We start from the raw sequence: 21,116 nt of genomic DNA on the forward strand, positions 1-21,116 counted from the left end.
TCTGGATAACAGATGAGCTAGCCAGGGCAATGTAGCACCCTTTTCTGCGTTAACCCTGCAGATCTTAGGCCATAGGGATCTGTGTTCATGTGTGGCACCCCCACTTGTATTCAGGTGCTAGGGGGCCCCATATGTTGGCATCACTGCCTGCTAATCTACTGTCTGTCCTGTAGGAGGCCTCCAGAAGCTGCCTGTGGGACAGGCTCTCCCCAAGGCCTATGGCACAGGTTTTGTAGGCTGTCTGCGGGACGTGGTGGTAGGCCATCGCCAGCTACACCTACTGGAAGACGCTGTCACCAAACCAGAGCTGAGGCCCTGCCCCACTCCCTGAGCTACCAGAGCTCCCACTCTCCGTACTGTAATTATTTTTTTATTTTTGTAAACTTGTTGCTTTTTTTTTATATGATTTTCTTGCCTGCACGTTGGCCAGAAGGACTGCTGGCCTGGCTTCTTTTTCCGTCCAGGCAGCTGTGCTGCGGAAGCAAAAGTGGTGCTGAGGGACTCATACGTAGAGCCCAGGGCTTTGGAGGCAGCCTTAGGACACACTCCTCTGCCTAAGGTACCATGTCTCGGCCCCTTGCACTGTACGTACCTACCTGTCTGTTTGTATTGGTCTTTTGGGTCTCCTAGCCCATTGGCAAACCCTACTCCTGTGTTATTAATGCTTTATTGAATGAGAACTGTGTCCCTGAGCAGGAGGGGCTGTTGGAGCTGAAGAGGCCCTTCATTAGAGCAAGTACCACTGGACCTTTTGTCGGTTTCCACCTATGCTGCTCCCCCGCATGTGCCCAGGGCCAGCCTCATCTCAGGCTAGCCTGGACCCCTAGTGCTCCCTGTACCAATGCTGTGGTTTAGAAAAATTGTAATATCGGGGCGTCATTTTACTTCCACAAATGTGTCTGCCTGTCCCAGGGTGCTGGAAACAAGCCAAGCTCCGTCTAAGTTGTCTTGACTGGCTTTCGGTTTGCCCTACCCACCTACCCAGCCACTCTTGGACGTAGCCAACCTTTCCCCAAATACCAGGCCACTTAGGAGCCCCTAGGCAGGAATGAGTCACTGTGGGACGTTGACCTCCGTGCTTCCCTGCCTGAGCAGCCAGCTGCACCTGTCTCTCGAAGGACATCTAAGCCAGACTTCTAACCATATTCTTCAAGCCTTGATTTTACTTGGTTTCTGATGTGGAAGTATTGTCATTCCTGTTTTAACTCACACCAACCATTAATCGGTCCAATGTGAGGACAACCCTCATCTGAGTGACTTTTCTGCCCAGTGTCCAGCCAAGGGCATGTACGGGGGTAGCGGAGGTGGCTATAGAGCCAAAATTGCCTTAAACTGCAGCAACCATCTGTTTCTTCACTCCCTGTCCTTAATGTCCAACACAATCATGTTGGAAGAAAGACCAGACAGATCTGGGATGGGGCAGCCTGACCTTTTTCCTCCTGTGGTAGTCCAAGGCTGGAGGGAGCTGCATGGTATCTTGTTACTAACTCCAGTATGTGTCTATGTCAAATACCATAAAATAAAGTGTGAAAACTTTAAAATAGGGGCTGTGTTTGTACTTACTAGCCTGATGGAGAAAGTAGAACCTGAGCTGGGAGTCCATGGTTCCTTTTGGCTGAGGTGTCTTATGTGGTGAACACGCATACTTCTGGAAGCAGGAGGGGAATATGAAAGCTAACTAAAAAGCCACTGTCCTTGGGCAACAAGGCTACAGTGTGTCTCTCTGTGTGTGCATGTACCAATCTGATTATAAAGAAGGGAGCTAGTGGTTGCACTGAGGACAAAACCAGTCGGGATGAGAATACCTTGGTGGAAATATATGAGCTAGGCAGGCAGCCCCTTTATCTGGTTCAGATGTGTGTATGGTAGAAGACACTAACTAGGAAGTCCTGAGAAGGAAATTATAAACGATCATTGGCATCCCAAAAAAGACATAAGTAGGAACTCTTCAAAATGTTGAGGCTTCCCCTGAGAGCAAGAAGAAAAATGGTTGTACAGCTGGCCCGGCGGTTCATTAAACTTGTGACTTTAAAACTATGCTATTCTGGTTTTGTGTTACTGGGACACCCCTGTCTTAGTCCATGTTCTGTTGTTGTGAAAAGACATCATGACCATGGCAACCCTTGTTCGCCTGTCTCTTCACTCCGTAGACCCGGCTGGCCTCAAACTCAAAGCTTTGCCTTGTCCTGGGAATAAAGGCATGAACCACCACTGCCCAGTCTCTGCACCTCTTAGAGAAAGCAGAGGGGGCTGGCTTGCAGTTTCAGAGATTTAGTCCATTATCACCACAGCAGGTAGCATGGTGGCATGCAGGTGGACATGGTGCTGGAGAAGTACCTGAGAGTCCTGTGTCTGGATCCACAAGGAGCAGGAAGAGAGAGCCCTTGGTTTGGGCCACACCAGTCCTCAGTGCCACCCCTCATGACTGAGCACTCAACTGTATGAACTTGTGGGGCTGTTCTTATTCAAACCACCACTTAGTGAGGTGGGGTCCTCCATGGCAAGGTGGGGCGTGAGCAGGTTGGAAGGGGCATTTGAACCGTCTAAAGGGGGCTGGATGGGAGAACTTGAGACCCTGCAGAGAGCGGAAGAGTATATACCTATCCATAGCGTGTGGGAAATAAAGGAGACTAAAACGGAAAGCCAGCCTGGAAGACCAGGAGATGGGGGGTTGTCCAAGAAGTAATTTCTGTGGCTGGAAAACAAGGTTTCTCTATGGAACAGCCTGGCTGTCCTTCTACCTCTACTTCTCAAGTGCTGGAATTAAGGGTGTGTGCCACCACACCTGCCCCCCTCTGGGTGTTGGGAATTGAACCCAGGTTCTCTGAAGCAGCCACCACTTTTTTTTTTTTTGGTTCAATTCCCAGCAACCATATGGTGACTCACAACCATCTGTAATGAGGTCTGGTGCCCTCTTCTGACCTGAAGGCATACATACAGACAGAATATTCAGAATATTGTATACATAATAAATAAATATTTTTTAAAAAGAGAGAACAGCGTTTCTTTGTGTATCCCGTACTGTCCTGGAACTGGAACTCACTCTGTAGACTGGGCTGCTTCCAACTCAGATATCCACCTGCCTCTGCTTCCAGCTCCAGAGTACTGGGACTAAAGGCATGTGTTCTAAGAGAGAAAGATAAAATAACAGTGAACTTGCTCTCCGTGGCTGTGTGTGGATGTGGGATTTGAGGGTGGAAACAGAACAGTAGAATGTTAATAATTACAGAAGAAGGAGCCTCAAGCGTGAGGGGCAGGGGAAATCTATATTCATCAAGCTTACTGTGTAAGGAGGGTGCCCAGCAGGTTAAGGGCCATGCCAGATGTAGCGCCAAGCTGCTTCATCTTTCTTAAGTCTGGAAGCCTATATACATCCTTTATTCAAAAGTGGGGACCACATACCTTTAGTCCCAACTCTCCCGGAGGCAGAAGTAGGCAGATCTCAGTTGGTTCAAGGCCAGCCTGGTCTATAACATATCAAATTCCAGGCTAGCCAGGACTACATATTATAATGTCCTTGTCCCAAAAAAAGAGGGGGTTGGGTGCTGGGAGTTGGGAGGAAGTTGGAGAGATGGCATCCAACTTCCAACAGTTAAGAGCATTTGCACAGGACCAGGGCTCGGTTCCTAGCACCCACATGGTGGCTCCAGTTCCTGGGGATCATTGATGGCATCAGGTATGCTTATAGTGTACATGTGTACTTGCAGGCAAACATTCAAACACATAAACAGTAGGGCATAGTGATACATGCCTTTAATTCCAGCACTTTGGAGGCATAGGTAGAGCTTTTTGAGTTCAAAGCTAGCCTGGTCTATGTGGTAAGTTCCAGTACAGTTAGAACTACATAATGAGACCCTATTTAAAAACAAAAATAGGGGCTAGGTGGAAAGATCGATCAGTGATTAAGAGCACTTGCTGGTCTTCCAGAGGACTGGAGTCTGGTGCCCAGCACCCATATCAGAAGGCTCATAGCTGCCTGTAACTACAGTTCCAGGGGACATGTAGTAGCACCTACACATATGATATAAAATGTTCAAACTTATAAAAGTTCCGTCTCCAAATACCCAAAGTCTCTAAAACTCCAAAAACTCCCTATAAAACTCAAAAAAAAAAAAAACAAAAAAAAAACCCTCCCTTTAATGCCAGCACTCAGGAGAACATGGACATCCAAACATGGGTTTGACTCCTCCAAGAGGAATGGTGGTGCCTTTAGGATCATAGAAGGATGGAGATGTGATGAGAGTCCTACTGAATACTTTAGGTGACCCTGGAATGCATGGAATGAACATGGGTCCAGATGGTAAACCGTGGCCAAACCCAACAGATGCCAATTTAATACCATATTCTTTAGTGTCTCCTGGGAATCAGATAGGTCTTCTAGGATGCAGTACCTTCTGGGCCTAACAGGCCTAATTTTCCAATAGTCCCTGGGTGAGATGGGCCCATGGTGGATTAGGAGGAAAAGAGTCCAATCTCATGAATGACTCTTTAGGCTCAGGAGATATGGATGGTATTTCCAAGAATTATCCGAATAATATGAGTTTGAGTAACCCGCTGGGCACTCCAAGGCATGAAGCAAAATGGGGTGAGGAAATTTCTTAAATCATTTTCAGAGTAAGAGTTACTCCGCCAGCATGACATGAATGTGTAAGTTATTACCAAATTTCAAGAGAACCACCATAGTCAGCCCTTCACAGAACTACTACAGAAAGCTGCTCGTCAGTGTGGAGTTAAAAAGGGAATCTCAGTCACACCAAACCAACCTTTTGTGAAGAAAGCAGGTCCAAATGTGATTCAGTGGTGTAGTACATTAAAATTGTCCTACTCAGCGGCTGTTGGCTGAAGGAGCTCCCGCAACACCTCCCCCTTTTGTTTAAGTAAGAGAGTTCTAAACCTACTATGAAATTATATACAATAAGTACAGATATCCTATTCTAACTAGCTTAAGTCTTGTATAATAAATAACTTGGCCAAGTCATGAGAGGACTACATTTATATAGTCTTCAACCCCATCGAAGATCTGAGAAGGGAAATAATGTTACCTGAGTGCAATGTTACCTGAGGAAGTGCAATCAAACAACTTCCAAAACATGCAACAAATCACAGAGACAACTAGCTACCTGGGCAATCACCCAAAGTCATGTTTGCAGCGTTGAAGCAACCAACTTTGGCTAAGGCCTAACGTAACTGACATACCATTTTCAAAGGCAAGAAACTTTTCAAAACTATCTTACCCTGTCTTGGCAGGATATGACAGTCCTGTTTTATCTATTTACGGATACTCTGTATCTCTGTCAGTGGTTGAGGTATGGGTATTTCTTTGCCCAAAGGCCAGTTCTGCCAAAAAGAAAGGCTCCAGGTGGAGTGTCTTTGGTGCTCAACATTCTCTTGGGAGTAGATCAGTGTTGCCAGGAGCGATTGTGTCTCTCTACCACAGAACTCTAAGTTAGATTAAAGGCCATTTTCTACAGCTCTTTGAAGAGGTTGAAGATTATCTATGTATACTGAATATAATCTATATATATCTAAAGAACCTGATTAGTCTACTTATAAATGACAAACATAGATGACTATTGATCTATATAATTCTCAATACCTAACTTAAAGACTAAGACAATAAACAACTGTGCAATAAATGAGGACAATGACCTCCAAATGTAAACAATGTACAAATATACATTGCCATGATGGAGGAAGGTCATTGGCTAATAAAGGAACTGCCTTGGCCCATTTTATTGGTTAGAGGATAGGTGGGAGGAGTAAACAGAACAAAATGCTGGGAGGAAGAGGAAGTGAGCACAGAGTCTCGACAGCTTTCCTCTCGGGAGCAGACACCTGAGAGAGACGCCATGCTCCTGGCTCCTGGGCAGACGCACACTATGAAGCTCTGACCCAGGATGGACATAGGCTAGAATCTTCCTGGTAAGCGTACCTTGGGGTGCCATACACAGATGATTAGAAATGGGCTAAATTAATATGTGAGAATTAGCCTAGAAGAGAACGGGCCAAGCAGTGTTTAAATGAATACAGTTTGTGTGTTGTTATTTCGGGGCATAAACTAAGCTAGCCGTGCGGGCTGGGGTGCTGGGGACGCAGCCCCGCCGCCCTTAATACTACAGTTGGCGCCCCACGTGATGGACTAAACCCACTTAAAAAACCTGAGAAGGCTTAAAAATAAGGGAGAGAGAGTTTAACACAGATTTTTGCTGTTTGTTGGTGGCGTGCTGTAGAGAGATTTCCTGATTCGGCAACAGTAGCAGAAAAAACGCTGTGTCATTTTAAAACGCGACTTCCTGGGGCTGTGCCACCATTGCGATCTCTGTCTGGCTACTGCGGGAGACAGAGCTTTTGAATAGAGCATTTGGAGTAAAGTGCTACGATTTGTTTGATGGCAACTAGACTCGCTGTGTTCTCGGGTCTGCTCTGCTTGTTAGAGGCAAGCATGCGCTTTCTTCTAAGAGAAGCTTCCTGACTCAGCTTTAGCTGCAAAGCCTGCAGCTCATTAAGAGGTCCTGCCACGAAACACTTAAACGGTGTTGACGAAAAGCTGAACGCATGCTTTTCGGTTTTCAGCCGTAGCAGGAAAAAAGCTGCGCCGTTTAAAAAATGCCAGCTTTCTGGGCCATCCTGCCAGGGCAAACTCTGACTGTTTGAGGCAGGAGAGCCGGCTACCGAGAGAGGACTTGAGTGTTGTCTGTTGTAGCTCACTTGCTGGCAGGGACCTTGAAATGCCATACAGTTGTTGCAGTAAACATGGCTACAGCCTGTATATCCGCCATGAGGCTGGAAAGCTAAGGAATGGACTGGATCTAGCTGGCAAAGCCACGCCTTTAATCCTACCCATATTGCTCAGTAATTTACAGGCTCGTGTGGTCAGAAAAAGAGAGATATACAGTAAAGAGAGATTCAAAGACAAAGAAAATTTCTAAATGGTTTGAAGTGTGTTAAAAATATATGCAGACTAAAAGTTGAAGTTCTTAAAGTAAAAAACAAAAAAAAGGAAGAGAGTTGTTGTGTGTGGTAGCACACACCTTTAATCCCAGTGCCTAGAAGGCAGAGACAAACAGATCTCTGTGAGTTCAAGGTGTAGTAGTGTACACCTTTAATCCCGAATGCCTGGGAGGCAGAGACAGGCGGATCTCTGAGAGTTCAAAGACAGCCTGGTCTACAGAGTTACTTCAGGTCAAAGATACAGAGAACCTGTCTCAAAAAGCAAAGAGTTAAAAGTAAAAATAAACTAAATAGAGGTTAAAACAAAGCTGCACAAAGATGGAAAATACACAGAGAATTTTGATACTGTATGCTATTATGCTCTCTTTGAATTGTTTGGATGCTGAGGAAGGAGCAACAGCTGCTAAAAGATATTTACTTATAAATGCTGCTAAACTAATCCAACATAGATATTTTGAATTTGGATCTAAGGATATGATACTTTGGAAAGGAGTTTCTTATTTTGTTTTCACAGAGGATGAGACGCTGTTCATTTCTTCTATTCCAATTTGGTATGATGGACCACGTCCTCCTGAAGGGTTGGTGTGAACGCCTTCAAAAAATTGCTTCGTTCAACTGCCAACTGAGATGAAGCTAGCACACAGGTTATACCATGAAAGACCTAATTAACGACGCCCCCATTCAGCAGGAAGCAGTTTGGAGAGAAAAAACTGCGCCCATGTTCCCAAATATGGTTTATAAACGTTCTTTTACATTTAAAGGGGGATATGATATAGATATGAATAATTTGCATTAGTATAGATTTTGCTTTATTGATAGAGATTTACGGTCAATTTTGTTATATGTATATGTATTTCTGATCTTTATTAAGGTATTGTGATTGTGTAGTTCATTTAAAAATGTAATGTATATAGGTAGTTAATAGATAATCATAATAGTCAAGTTTGTAGTCATGTTAGTTAATATTTTCTAGATATATAGAGATATATTTTAGATAGACATTCTTCATGTCTTTCAAAAATTACAGAATAGGACATTTAATATTTTAATAACTGAGGACTTTTCATGACAATGAGACACTCTGCTCCTGGCAGCACCAATCTACTTCAAGAGGAAGATGGGCATCGAAGAGGATCCTTATGGAGTTTGATAGCCATTTGGGCAAGAAACTGCTCTTGCCTGGACTACTGCATAAACTGGACACAGAGAACCCGCAGAGAGAGGACTACTGAACTTGCCTAAGGTGAGATGATCTTTCAGGGTTCCTGATTCATGAAAGAGTCTGCGAGACATTCTGCAGGACACAACAGATAGTGACTGAACTGACTTTGAATTTTCCTGCTTTATGGAAATGTCTGCTGGATACCATGGGCCTGAAGGCTGAAGATGGATGCCCCAACAGTACAGAGGAACTTTGGGTGACTGTCCAGGCAGCGAGATGTCTCTGTCATTTCTAGAGTTTTAAAAGTTGCTTTTTTCTTGTTTGCTTAGGTAGTATTGTATCTTTCTGGAGTCTTTGATGGAGTTAAGAATAGTTAGTTATAGTTATAGTTTTCCTTAGTTATGATAAAGATTATTGTAACTTTTACTTGATAACTGTTTTGTTATATGTAATTTCGCTATGTTAAAGTTAAAGCCTTTTTTTTGTTTAAACAGAAAAAGGGGAAATGATGGAGGAAGGTCATTGGCTAATAAAGGAACTGCCTTGGCCCATTTTATTGGTTAGAGGATAGGTTTGAGGAGTAAACAGAACAAAATGCTGGGAGGAAGAGGAAGTGAGCTCAGAGTCTCGACAGCTTTCCTATCGGGAGCAGATGCCTGAGAGAGACGCCATGCTCCTGGTTCCTGGGCAGATGCACACTATGAAGCTCTGACCCAGGATGGACATAGGCTAGAATCTTCCTGGTAAGCGCACCTTGGGGTGCCATACACAGATGATTAGAAATGGGCTAAATTAATATGTGAGAATTAGCCTAGAAGAGAATGGGCCAAGCAGTGTTTAAATGAATACAGTTTGTGTGTTGTTATTTCGGGGCATAAGCTAAGCTAGCCGTGCGGGCTCGGGTGCTAGGGACGCAGCCCCGCCGCCCTTATTACTACATTGCCATATGGTAAATATATATCAATACATAAACAATATATAAGTATCTTAATCAGAGGTAGAAATGTACACTGCAATATGGTAAATATACATATATCAATACAATATATATATATATATCAATACACAAAAAATGTTTAAAACAGGTAGAAGCATGCATGCATACAATAGTCAATATAATTTAACTTTGTATCAATATACAAAAATCGATGGATGCCAATGTAATTGTCTAAAACAATAACTCACAAGTACCAATCTATCTATTATCCCATCATCCAATTATCCCTCTTTTTTTTTCCAAAAAGATCCCTAGGCTTGTAAAATTCCTCCCCCAACCCTCAACCATATACTAATTATAATCAACCCCTAAATGATGTCCCAAAACCCAAGGACAAACTTTAGTGGGAGAGGGGGCATTGTCCTCTAGAATTACTTCCAGCTATCATGGGGGTGACGTTCTTTCTGGGGGATCCTGTGAAAGTAAAATGATGGTTAAATTTCAAGATTAATGTCTGGTAAGATAGCAAATAGTCTCTGAGTATTTTGTGCAGGTCTGGCCAGAATGTTGTAAAAGATTTGCACCATTTCAGCTAACCAAGTTGGAACTGTCTTGTGCAGCTGGTACTCAAAACAGGTCTTGTAGTAGAGCTAGCAGTATCATGACGTCATATCAACCAGGTGGAATTGTTAAATTAGGGCTGGAGAGAAGAGGTTAAGAGCACTGGCTACTCTTCCAGAGATCCCTAATTCAGTTCTCAGCAACCACATAGTGGCTCACAATCATCTGTAGTGGGATCGATCTGATGCCCTCTGCTGGCATAAAGGCATACATGAAGATAGAGGACTCTTACATAAAATAAATAAATCTAAAAAAAAAGCATGTCCTAAACTGAACTGCAAATAATTTGTGTGTAATATGTGTGGGAAAGAAAATGTATCACATATGTAGACCTACATGCACATATACACATGTATGCATCAAGAGCATTGTAAGATGCTACATGACATGTTTGTTTGTTTTTTTTCAAGACAGGATCTCACTATGTAGCCTTGGTTGTCCTGGGACTCACTATGTAGACCAAATTGGCCTGCCTCTCTCTCCCAAGTGCTGAGATTAAAGGCACGAACCACTCACTATGCTTGGTGCCTGACTACATAATGTCTTAAGTAGAAGTAAGTTGGGAATTTTGCTCCATCCTTTTATTTCACTTTTCCATTTTGATTATTAAAGGTTGCTTCTGCAACTGGCTGAACTATTTTGTGCTGTGTATATCACTGCTTTATAGTTTTTTTTTTTTTTAAGACAGAGTTTCTCTGTATAGCTCTGGCTGTCCTGGAACTCATTCTATAGACAAGGATGGTTTCAAACTCAGAGATCCACTTGACTCTGCCTCCCAATTGCTGGGATTAAAGGCATATGCTACCACACGCAATTTATATGTCTTTTTTTTAGAATGGGGAAGGGGAGGGATGTTGGAGAGTGGGAGGGAAGTGGGAAGAGGGTAGGAAGTGGAAATTTTGATTCCTATTATTTATAAAGTAATAAAAAAATCAGAGAAAAAAATGTACTATACAGTGTTCTGCCTGCTTGCCAGAAGAGGGCACCAGATCTCATTAAAGATGGTTGTGAGCCACCACGTGACTGCTAGGAATTGAGTTCAGGACCTCCGAAAGAGCAACCAGTACTCTTAACCTCTGAGTCATCTCTCCAGCCCCAGCCATTCCTCCAGCCCCTTACAGATTTTTTTTTTTTTTTTTTTTTTTTTTTTTTTTTTTTTTTTTAGGATTTTTCGAGACAGGGTTTCTCCGTAGCTTTTTGGTTCCTGTCCTGGAACTAGCTCTTGTAGACCAGACTGCCCTCAAACTCACAGAGATCTGCCTGCCTCTGCCTCCCGAGTGTTGGGATTAAAGGCGTGTGCCACCACCGCCCGGCTCTTACAGATTATTTTTTAAAGTGAAGTCATGTTATGGTTTTGTAAATGTCTGTGATAATGGACAGGAATAAAGTCACTTACTTAAGAGCTTAAAAAATGAACAATTTCTATTATTCTCACTGCTTTTTATATATTGTTTAGCTGGCAACAATTGGTGAGAACCCCTCCTCCTAGTTGGCTCTCACCTGACAATCACCTGGGGGAATTCCCCAAAAGTGAGGCTTTTTGTCTTTCAGACTCCATGTCCCAACAATCCACCCACCCAACCCTTCATTTCTTAGGTCTAAGTGTCCTTCAGGCTCAGCCCTTCAGCCTCCGTGCCTTCTTGTCTTTTGGACTCACGGCCTTCCTCTCAGCACCCCAGTGAAGCACAATTAACAAAAACTCAGAGACAGATACTCGAGTTCAATCTCAAGGTCAGAGAAGCAAAACGGCCAACCACTGGCTCTTACCTCTACCTCAGTTGGAAATGGTGATCCTGTCTCCAAGAATCTCAGAATGAGACTGTGTCTGAGAGCTGTCTCCTCCTGCTTTATAATCCTCTCTAATTCTGGGGTTAAAGGCGAACATACACTGCTTAAATTCTATGGTAACTAGTATGGCTACTGGGATTAAATGTGTGTGTTACCACTGCTGACCAGTGGGGCTGTTTCACTCTCTGAACTTCAGGCAAGCTTTATTTATTAAAATACAAATGAAAGGCCACTACACCCTAGCCCTCATTTTTTTGGCTGACGAGCAGTAAAATGACTTGTGCCGTCATTATTGAAATCTTTCTATCTAACTCATGGGAAACAATTTTAAAGGTATCTTGACTTCAAAATTTTAGTTTAAGGATATGCTACTTTGGAGAAGTGGTTCCGCTTTTGCTTCCGCAGAAGAGGAAAACCTGCTGATTACTTCTAGACTATTATGGTTTGATGGAACAAGACCCCTGAAAGGTCTCCATGAACCTTAAAACTACTTCACCCAACAAATAGCAGGAAGAAGTTTGGAAAGAACTATGCCCCAATTCCCAAAATGATTGTTTATAAATGTTTAAAGGGGATTGATTAAAAAAAAGGGGTGTGTGTATGATATAATATAGGAATGAACACTTTACCTTGGTATGGACTTTGGTTTATTGACATAAATTTAAGATCAATTTTGTATATGTATATTTCTACTCTTATTTAAGGTATTATGTTTATACAGCTCATTTAAAAATATAATGTATAATTAAAAATACATATAATTAAAAATAGATAATTATAATAGTCAAACTTGTAGTCATATTAGATAGGTTTTCTAGATATACAGAGATATATTTCAGATGGATAGGTATTCTTCAAATCTTTCAAAGCCCTACAGAATATGGCATTTAAAAGGTTTCCAGAACTTAGACTTTTCTTGACAGTGAGACATGTCTGCTTCTGGCAGCACCAGTTCCTTCAGAGAGGTTGATGGGGATTGAAAAAACTCATTATGGAATTTGCCTTCAATATGACAAGGCTAGCTATTTTGCAAGAAACTGCTTGATGGTATGCTGTATGAACTGGACATGCAGGACACACAAAAAAGTGACTGCTGAACTTTCCAAAAGACGGTCCTTCAGGATTCCTGCTTCACACACTCACAAAAAAAAAAAAAACCAAAAAACCAAAAACACCCTGCCAGACATTCTACAGAAAACAGAAGAAAGAGAAAGAAGGAAAGAAAGAAACTGACGAACTTTGCCCAGTACAAGGCAAAACAGGTCTTCAAATTTCCTGCTTCACTGAAAAGTCTGCCAGATATTATGGGCCTGTAGGCTGAAGATGGATGATCCAATGTTACAGAAGAATTTTGGGTGACTGTCCAGGCAGCAAGAAGTCTCTGCCAATTGTAGAACTTTGGAAGTTGTTTACAATGCACTTCCTGTTTACTTAGATAATATTATATCCTTGTAGGGTCTTTGATGGAGTTAAGATAGTTATAGTTGGCTGGGCGGTGGGGGCGCACGCCTTTAATCCCAGCACTCGGGAGGCAGAGGCAGGCGGATCTCTGTGAGTTCGAGACCAGCTTGGTCTACAGAGCTAGTTCCAGGACAGGCACCAAAGCTAAAGAGGTCTCAAAAAACCAAAAAAAAAAAAAAAGATAGTTATAGTTAGTGTTCCTTAGTTATGATGAAAGATAAATTAAAATAAAGCTTTAAAGCTTTAGACTCACAAAGATAGGATAAATAGCAGAGTATTTTCCTTCATTTACCAAATATAAATAGACTAAATATTGTAACTATAATTCTTGCTTGATAAGTGTTTTGTTATATGTAATTTTGCTATGTTAAAGTTAAAACCTTTCTTTTTATTTAGACAGAAAAAAGGAGATTAATAGAAATAGGTTAAATTAAGATATAAGAGCTAGAAAAAATATGTACAAACCATTGGCCAAACAATGTTGTAACTAATACAGTTTCTGTGTGATTATTCGGGTCTGGGCAGTTGGGAAATGAAGGCGCAGTCTCTGCCTACACATAGGAAACAAGTCAGTAAGCGGCATTCCTCTGTGATCTGCTGTTCCTGCCACCAGGTTCCTGCCCTGACTTCCCTTCATAATGCACCATAATCTGTAAACTGAAATAAACCCTTTTCTCCCCAAGTTGCTTTTTGTCATGGTATTTGATCACAGAAAGGGAAGCCAAAATAAGTTCTCAACTCCAGACCTAGCTCTCCCCTCCTCCCATGTCCTTCCTGACCCAAATCAGCTTTGGTATCCTTTTTGTATTCAATAGTACAGATTCTCTCTGCCTGCATTGTGGGTGGAAGCAGTGGAAAGTGTTGTTCCTCAGAAGTCCCTAAGAGTGACTTTTCCCAAATAGAACTCAATGTTACCTATCTTGCCCTTTCTTTCCTTCCCTGGGAACCTAAAACACTTGGGGTCTCTGTCCCACTCCTAGAATTTCCTTGCTTCTCCTATTTGACTCTGGTCTTGAATCATCAGTCCCTCCAAGTGATCATTTCTGGCATAGCTCTTTGTCCACCCACGAGGGTCCCAGCAATCCGTGTTTCTCTTCCGTGAACTCCACAACCGAGCAGGCGGCTCCAGCATTGGTAGTAGTACCTCAGCGGGCTCCACTTTGGCTGGAAAAGTCCTGCGGGAGCCCGCTGACGTCCTGAAGATTCCTGGAGATGAGCCTGGTTCATAGCGGCGAGACAGAGTCAGAAGTAGTGTGTAGTGTATCTTAGATGTGTCCGGGGGATGGGCCACCGGGATCCATACAGGTCCAACAAGCCGCCAGTGGCCCTCATAGGACCAACAGCATCGTCTAATGTTCCGGTTGACTGCGGACGCAGCCACTTGAGCTGCACAGCACAATCCCCACTTCCACCCTACGAATCCACCTCCAGACTCACCTTTGCCAGTTGGCCACTTCCCCAAAGAGCCGCCTTCCTCTCTGGGTCCCGCCTCCTCCCAGACCCCACCCCTGCACTCCGCCTCTCCTTGCCTCCCTTTGGGACCCACTGAAACGCACCTCACCATTTAGGACACACCCAGGCTTGGACTGAGACATTGCCTTATGGAATAACGATACACAGTTGGTGGCGAGCAACGACCACCACCGCGGGCGCCGGCCACCGGTTCAAATTGAGGCTGCCTCAGGAAGGCTTGCGTCTTGACACGGCAGCGGCAACCGAAGACCAGAAGCTGAGACCGCGAGAACGGGTGGGGAGGGGAAGCGCCAGCGTGCAAAGGTGCACCGGCACCAGGTCCCTGCCTCAGAGTGAGCACTGGGAGGAGCCAGAGTATCTGAATGGCGGCTTGAGGTCAGCCACAGCCACCAACCTGAGTGGTACCTGCCGCCCGCAGCATCTTGGGTGCCTGGGGATCTCGACGGGGATCAGGACCGGGTACCATAATAACCTGGGCTCTACAGGTGGCTAGGGAAACCCGAGGTGCCATTTACTGCCTGACCATGACTGAAGCTGTGAAAAGCATCCCAGGAGCTGCTCCTCAATTCAGACAAGCCTGGGTGCCAGCCGTGGGAGGAGCATTTGGCGATCCCAGGGTCCTGGCCCGGTTCCAGGATTGTGATAAGTGACTACATGTGGATCTGTGTGTGCCACAGTTCCCGACATTGTGTAGTTCTGTGTGTGACCTTAGCGACAACGATAGGGATAGTCTGAGCCTGACTTGACCTGTCCTTTAACCTGGTCCGTGTGATGATTCAGCATTGTTTTGGTCACAGGGCATAAGGCTTGTGGAATGACAGCGCATGTGACATGTGAGATGCTCATGTGACCGTATGGAAATTCTCACATACCTGGCCCTCCCAGTGACATGAGTGTGACTCCACATGTGTGCATCACTATGGATGACAGGATGCAATGTCACTAGCCCATGGGACATGGAAGAACCTTTCCCCGTCACGGGTGGTCTGTGACTTTCTGGCATCTTCAGTAAAGTTCTCAGTTCTGTATCTACTGGCATTGGGGTCAGGGGTGTATTAGGATTCCCCTGCTCCCCGCAGCTGGATCCAGATTCTCTAGGACCTCTGTAAATCTCCTCTCTGCCCTAACCAAAAGCACAGCTGGTTAGAGGAGGAAGTAGCTGGACCTTGGTGTTAGAGGTGAGGAGGCTGAGACCTGCCCAAGCTGGAACTGGCCTGGGCTCTCCTGGTCATACTCAACCTTGTAGTACAGAATTTCTAGGGCTAATGGCAGAACCTGGGTGGCTGTGACCCTCATGACATTAAACTTTGCTGTTTCAGTATCCAGGCTTGCCCAAAGAAGGCTGGGGTCTGCTGGAAGGGTCCTGTGGTCTATAGGTTTTCGGATCACTACAGGTTCTCAGCTTCACGGTGTTGGGTAGCAGCCAAGTCAAGAGTTGTCCTTGCCCTTCTGAAGCCAGTAAGGATGAATGCTGGCTCCTGCCCCCTCCCAGCTTTGGTCCTACTGTGATCCAGTCAGGTCACCTGGGTGGAGGTTGGATTGTGGGAATATGGAGTGGGAGACTAACAGGACAAACCTGAATGGTGGGGGATGAAGAAGAGGTACACAGAGAAACAGTATTTATACAAAATAATTTATTTTGAAATGTACCGTTCATAATGGCCAGAGACAGAAGACACATCCCTGCTGTGAATGGGCAGAGGTGCCCTACCTTTCCACTGTCACTCTTATTAAGAGAACTAGCTGCTCAGCGTCCCCACTGAGTGGAAGGGTCCAGCCCTTCCCAAAGAAAGGAACTAGGAAAGACCCTGGTAAAATGTCTTGAGAAAGAAAGGAGCGGGGGAGGAAACTTCAGTCAGGGTATAAAATAAATAAATTTAATTAAAAATAGAAAGGATGGCAAACTTCTGCCTTTTGGGGACTTCGGTGTGTCCAGGAAGGTCCTGGGTTCCTTTCCCCATCTGTATGACAGGGTCAGAGGGCAGTTTCTGGAGCCCTTAGATGCCTGTATTTCTTTTATTTTTTTTTTAAATATTTATTTATTTATTATGTATACAATATTCTTTCTGCGTGTATGCCTGAAGGCCAGAAGAGGGCACCAGACCTCATTTCAGATGGCTGTGAGCCACCATGTGGTTGCTGGGAATTGAACTCAGGACCTTTGGAAGAGCAGGCAACGCTCTTAACCACTGAGCCATCTCTCCAGCCCGATGCCTGTATTTCTTAGAGGCTTTGAAGACCTTTTTCTTCCTATTGGCACCTAGCCCTAGAGAGTGAGGGACACATACATGTCCTTGGTTCTGGGAAACCAACTCCCAAAGCTGCTGTGTCCTTGACCTTGTTAGGTCAGGATCCATCCATGGAGCAAGCAGGACAGTTGGCCTGGACAAAGTGTTGATCCTATTTGTTAGCTAGGAGCCCAAAAAAGAGCGTGTCAGTAGTTGAAGTGACAGCAGCAGTGATTACAGATGGCCGGTTAATGCATCGCAGATTTCCAGTTTTGAATGCACAGTGCACAGGCCAGAGGACCACACAAAATAGCAACAGCAACAGCACAGAAACTAGTGCTACCTGACGCCAGTCTCCAAACCGTGTCCAGCAGCGGGCCAGCCAGCCTCGCCTGGGTTCAGGGGGGTCCTGGATAGGTGCAGGCAGTGTGGGTTCCGCTGGTTTGCTCAGGCCTACATCCACACACACAAAGTCACTGACCCCTTGGCCAGAAGTGGTGGACAAGGGGCGGCAACACAGTTTGGTGCCCTCAAGCCACACGGGCTCCTCTCTCTGCAAGTGCACCGGCATCTTGGCCTGCAGCTGACGGCTGGTACGTAGCGCAGGAGCCCCAGCAGCAGGTACAGTGGTGGGCTGCCGGCAGAATGGGCAGGGTACAGCTTCTCTGCCAGGACGGCCTGCAGGCTGGGCAGCTGCCAGCCTAGCCAAACACTCAAGGCAGAAGACATGAGTACAGGAGAGCTCCTTGGGTGTCTTGAAGATGTTGTCATAGCCTGAGAAGCAGATGGAACACTCCAGTGGGGAGGCCACCTTCTCTGAGCCAGGAGTACTGGGGGTCCTGGGGCTCCCAACTGGGACGGGCGACCTGGGGCTCCCAACTGGGCCGGGCGACCTGGGGCTTCCAACTGGGCCGGGCGACCTGGGGCTCCCAACTGGGCCGGGCGACCTGGGCACCGTGGCTGTGGAGCTGCTCTGGCGGTGAGCTGTATACCACACCCGCGGGCCTGATGACATGATTCTGAGCTGTGGAACAGAGACAGGCCGTCACGAGCTGCCCTTTTCCTGGAAAGTCAGTCTGTCACACCAACCTCTTCTCTTCCCCTGCATCAGACCCAAAGATTCCAATGAAGGACACTATCTACCTAAAGGCACCTCCAAAATCCCACCCACGGCCAATCTGTAACTTAGCCTGCTCCATTCATTACAAGGTCAACAATCCCATGGTATGCCAGGCATGAACAGTCTAGATGGGTTTCAATAGAGGCCATGTGCTAGGGATGGCCAACATGGTGGCTGGACACCTGTTGCCCATCCTTACCCATGTTGATGAGAGTGGCCCACTACGGCTACCATTTATGTCTATTCTCTACAAGGCTGAACCCATACCAAAGAACACTAACAGGTCCCATATGGAGAAGTCATCTCCAAAGTAGAATGACTTAGCTAGGGGCTTCTGTACCAGACTCAACTGGACACTGGGCCCTGGCAGGTTCATGAGCTACCTGTGGCTCTGGAACAAGGAGTGGGGGGTTGAACTTGGTCCCAGTGTGGGTCCCTGATTTGTATGGCAACGTCTGAGTTGCCAGCAGATATATAAGGATTCTGGGGTGGTTGGGAGAACACGTGGGCCCATAAAGCTCTGAGAAACAGAGGCCTGAGTTTCTAACAGCTGCAGCCTGGAATCTAGGGGTAGCTTGTTTGGTAGGGATAAGGACAAGTGCCAGAACCCAGAAACAAGTGCCAGGGGTTAAAAATGATCCTTAGTCAATGGCCAGAGGAATGAGGCTGCTTCAGACATGCCCACTCATACTCTTGTGCAGTCAGAGAGACGAACAGACAGACAGACAGACACAATCACCTGCCCTGTTCTGCCAATATCAGAATCATACAGATTCCTGTCCAGTGGGATGTGGAAGATTCAGGCCTTCTTTGATCCCTTCCCCTACTTCCCTGGGAGGAATGCTAGAAACACACTGACCTCCCCTGGACAAGACTGCCACTTCAGGAGCCACGGGCATCCTGATCACAGCACAAGCATTGGCCTTATAACCCATGGAGACCAGCAGTCATGGCAGAGATAACCCCTCTCCCTGCCTCACTGGTCAACCCTGAGTGGGTGAGTAAGTAAAACGGCTCAAGGATTGCTGAGTCATCACTGGGTCCACGTGAGTCATCTGACATCACTGTGACATCAGGAGGGCTCCAGCCTTCTGGCATTCGAAGTCACCACTTCCTGGAGGCAGCAGCGGCCTTGACAGGTCTGACAAAGTCTATCCTCCTCTGACCTGCGCTGTTCATATGATTGATTCCTTGGCACCAGGCCCCACCTTCCATAAAGGGGCCTCACCCCGAGACTGTATAGGTGAAAAGTTGAGCTGACCTTACCTGGTAGCCAGGAGTCAGCAGTTCCTGAGCATGATCCTCTTCCCTGGTCACAGCAAAGCTCTGCGCTTCTAGGTTGACTTGTTCCCCCTCCTTCAGGTCCGGCCCAGCCTCTGCTCCACCTGGCAGGTGTTCCTCCACAGGCCAGCAGCCAACAGCCTTCTGTGGTACCGGTCCAGCTGGAGCACCTCTTCTGTGTACGTGGGAATGGAAGGTACGATGTGTGTGTTCATCCAGGAGCTGGCTGACTGCGACAGGTGTGAATTCTCAGGCCATGAGCTTTGAAGCAGGTTTATTTATACCTTCTAGGTAACAGCAGCTGGGGGTGTGGCCCTGAACACGTTAGACATCAGAGATTGGCTGGTCTCTCCCTGGCAGGCCCAGAATGGGTGTGGAGCCAGAATAGGTCCAGGATCAGCACAGGCTGAGTCTTAGGGCTCAGGACCGAGAGTAGACGCTCATGTATTCAGATAAATCCCCTCTCCTTTGGAAAGCAAGTGTGCCCACCTGGTCCCAAGTGTACTCAGCAGGGACCCTTCACTGAGCCTAGCACACACTCAGACACACTCAATTTGCACTTTTCTGTCCCATCAATGTCCTGCCCTTTCTTCTCCCATCTCACCTATATTCTCACAATTGCTTCATGCAAAACCCTCATCTGCTGCTGCTCCAGCACTCTGCTGCCTTTGGGGAACTTGTCTTGGAGCCCAGGAATAGAGGTGAAAGGTCATGGCTAGGCCGGCCTGGGCAACAGCCTAGATGGTGGGTCAAGAATATTAGGGATGCTGGGAGGATGTGGTGCACACCTTTAGTCCTTTAAACTCAGAAGGTAGAGGCAGATGAAACTCTGTGAGTTCGAGGCCAGCTGGTTTACAGAGCTAGTTCCAGAACAGCCAAGGCTACACACACACACTGTCTCAAATAAACAAATAAATAAATAAATAGGAGCCCAGGTTGGCTACAATAGTTTGTGGGTACCTGCTTGTTCCAGACTTCAGGAAGGATCAGGTGTTCTTGGAAAGAGGGAATCTCAAGAAGCTTTGCCCAGGTGACACAGTAGAAGTATTGGTCAAAGAGTTGATGGACAAGGAGTGTCTAGGGATGGGGTAGGGAGTACCACACTGGAGTGGGATGAACTGGACGCTGTGAGCAGGAGCATAGGCAGTTCTTGGCCTGCTCCAGGGCCAATGAGCTGAGATGTTCTTGTTGACCAGATGCAATAACACCGGTGGTCTTTTCTCTTCTCCGCCCACTTTGGCCAGGCCAGTTCTTCCCTATCCCTGAGATTTAGTTGTCTTTTGACCAAGCACAATGAACTGTGGGGTCCTGAGATGGTAGCCCCCACATAGGATTGTGGGGAGGGTATGTTGCTGGGAGGGACCTCATGTGGATAGAAGGAATAGCTGTACTCAACTACCCAAAAGTACCCACTGACCACCCAATGGTCCAGATCCCCAAAGGCTGCCATAATTTTGCTCTTAGATATCTGTATGATCAAGGCCAACTCTGAAGGGAGCTAAGATATGGGGGATTGTGGGAACCTGGGGACAATGTCCTATCAGAGGAAGGGGGCCTGGGCATTGGAAGAATTGAGGTTCTCCTGCCTAATTCTTATGAGTACTAGTAATCAAAAATGGGGCCCAGGGAATTAGGGGCTCAAAGGAAAATGGAGGTCCAGAGAGGAGGTGGGTACCTAAGGAGGGTGTCCTTGAAGGGACCAGGACTGTAGAGGGCATGAGCTACTGAGGGCCCAGTCCACGTGTTCTGTGTAGAGTGTGACTCTGTGTCACAAGCTGCCTCTAGGAAGCTAGAGTCTCAGATGCTCTGGGAACAACCTTCAGAGGGCTCCTGGGAATATCCAAGCTCTGAGGTCACCAAGGCTCCCCAGTGAGCAGTCAATGTCCAGAGGCAAGTATGCTGTGAGACCTTAGGAATCTATTAGGCTTCTGCCAGGCCTAACCTCAGGGGAGTCAACTCCCTGCTGACAGAGGGACCAGGCTTTGGAGGCGCTCCAGCCAGTATAGGAAAAACTCAGACTACACTGTCAAGGGCAGTAAGTGGGGTCCATCTTGACCTGATCCTAACCTGCAGGCAAGTCAATGTGTGGGTGTG

The 21,116-nt window shown here is 46.0% G+C and overlaps 2 protein-coding genes across 13 annotated transcripts in view; one reads left to right on the plus strand and one right to left on the minus strand.

Annotated features, from left to right (window-relative positions):
• Nucleotides 1-2,019, plus strand: part of LOC121448070 (agrin) — a 29,589-nt gene extending 27,570 nt beyond the window's left edge. For all 11 annotated transcript variants that reach the window (XM_041651705.1, XM_041651710.1, XM_041651709.1 and 8 more), the window contains one exon: nucleotides 174-2,019. In XM_041651705.1, the coding sequence (XP_041507639.1) occupies nucleotides 174-331 (158 nt within the window). In that variant the 3' untranslated portion in view covers nucleotides 332-2,019. The remainder of the gene's footprint in view (nucleotides 1-173) is intronic.
• Nucleotides 2,020-16,531: 14,512 nt separating this feature from the next.
• LOC121448646 (RING finger protein 223-like) lies at nucleotides 16,532-20,379 on the minus strand. 2 transcript variants are annotated; one of them, XM_041652808.1, is made up of 3 exons: nucleotides 19,008-20,379; nucleotides 17,569-17,645; nucleotides 16,532-17,487 (listed from the first exon to the last, which is right to left on the minus strand). In XM_041652808.1, the coding sequence occupies exons 2-3, from the start codon at nucleotides 17,634-17,636 to the stop codon at nucleotides 16,794-16,796; spliced, it is 762 nt and encodes a 253-aa protein (XP_041508742.1). In that variant the 5' UTR covers nucleotides 17,637-17,645; nucleotides 19,008-20,379; the 3' UTR covers nucleotides 16,532-16,793. The 2 variants fall into 2 exon arrangements, with proteins under 2 accessions (XP_041508742.1, XP_041508741.1); XM_041652807.1 differs by having other exon boundaries at nucleotides 16,532-17,645.
• Between the last annotated feature and the right edge of the window lie 737 nt (nucleotides 20,380-21,116).

The sequence above is a fragment of the Microtus oregoni genome, unplaced genomic scaffold (genome assembly GCF_018167655.1).
Source record: "Microtus oregoni isolate MIOR12 unplaced genomic scaffold, Mior012 000005F_ref0000423, whole genome shotgun sequence".
NCBI lineage: Eukaryota > Metazoa > Chordata > Mammalia > Rodentia > Cricetidae > Microtus > Microtus oregoni.

Bases quoted from the DNA above. Each gene is read 5' to 3' on its own strand.
- LOC121448646 (XM_041652807.1), bottom strand. From the start codon at position 17,636: ATGTCATCAGGCCCGCGGGTGTGGTATACAGCTCACCGCCAGAGCAGC.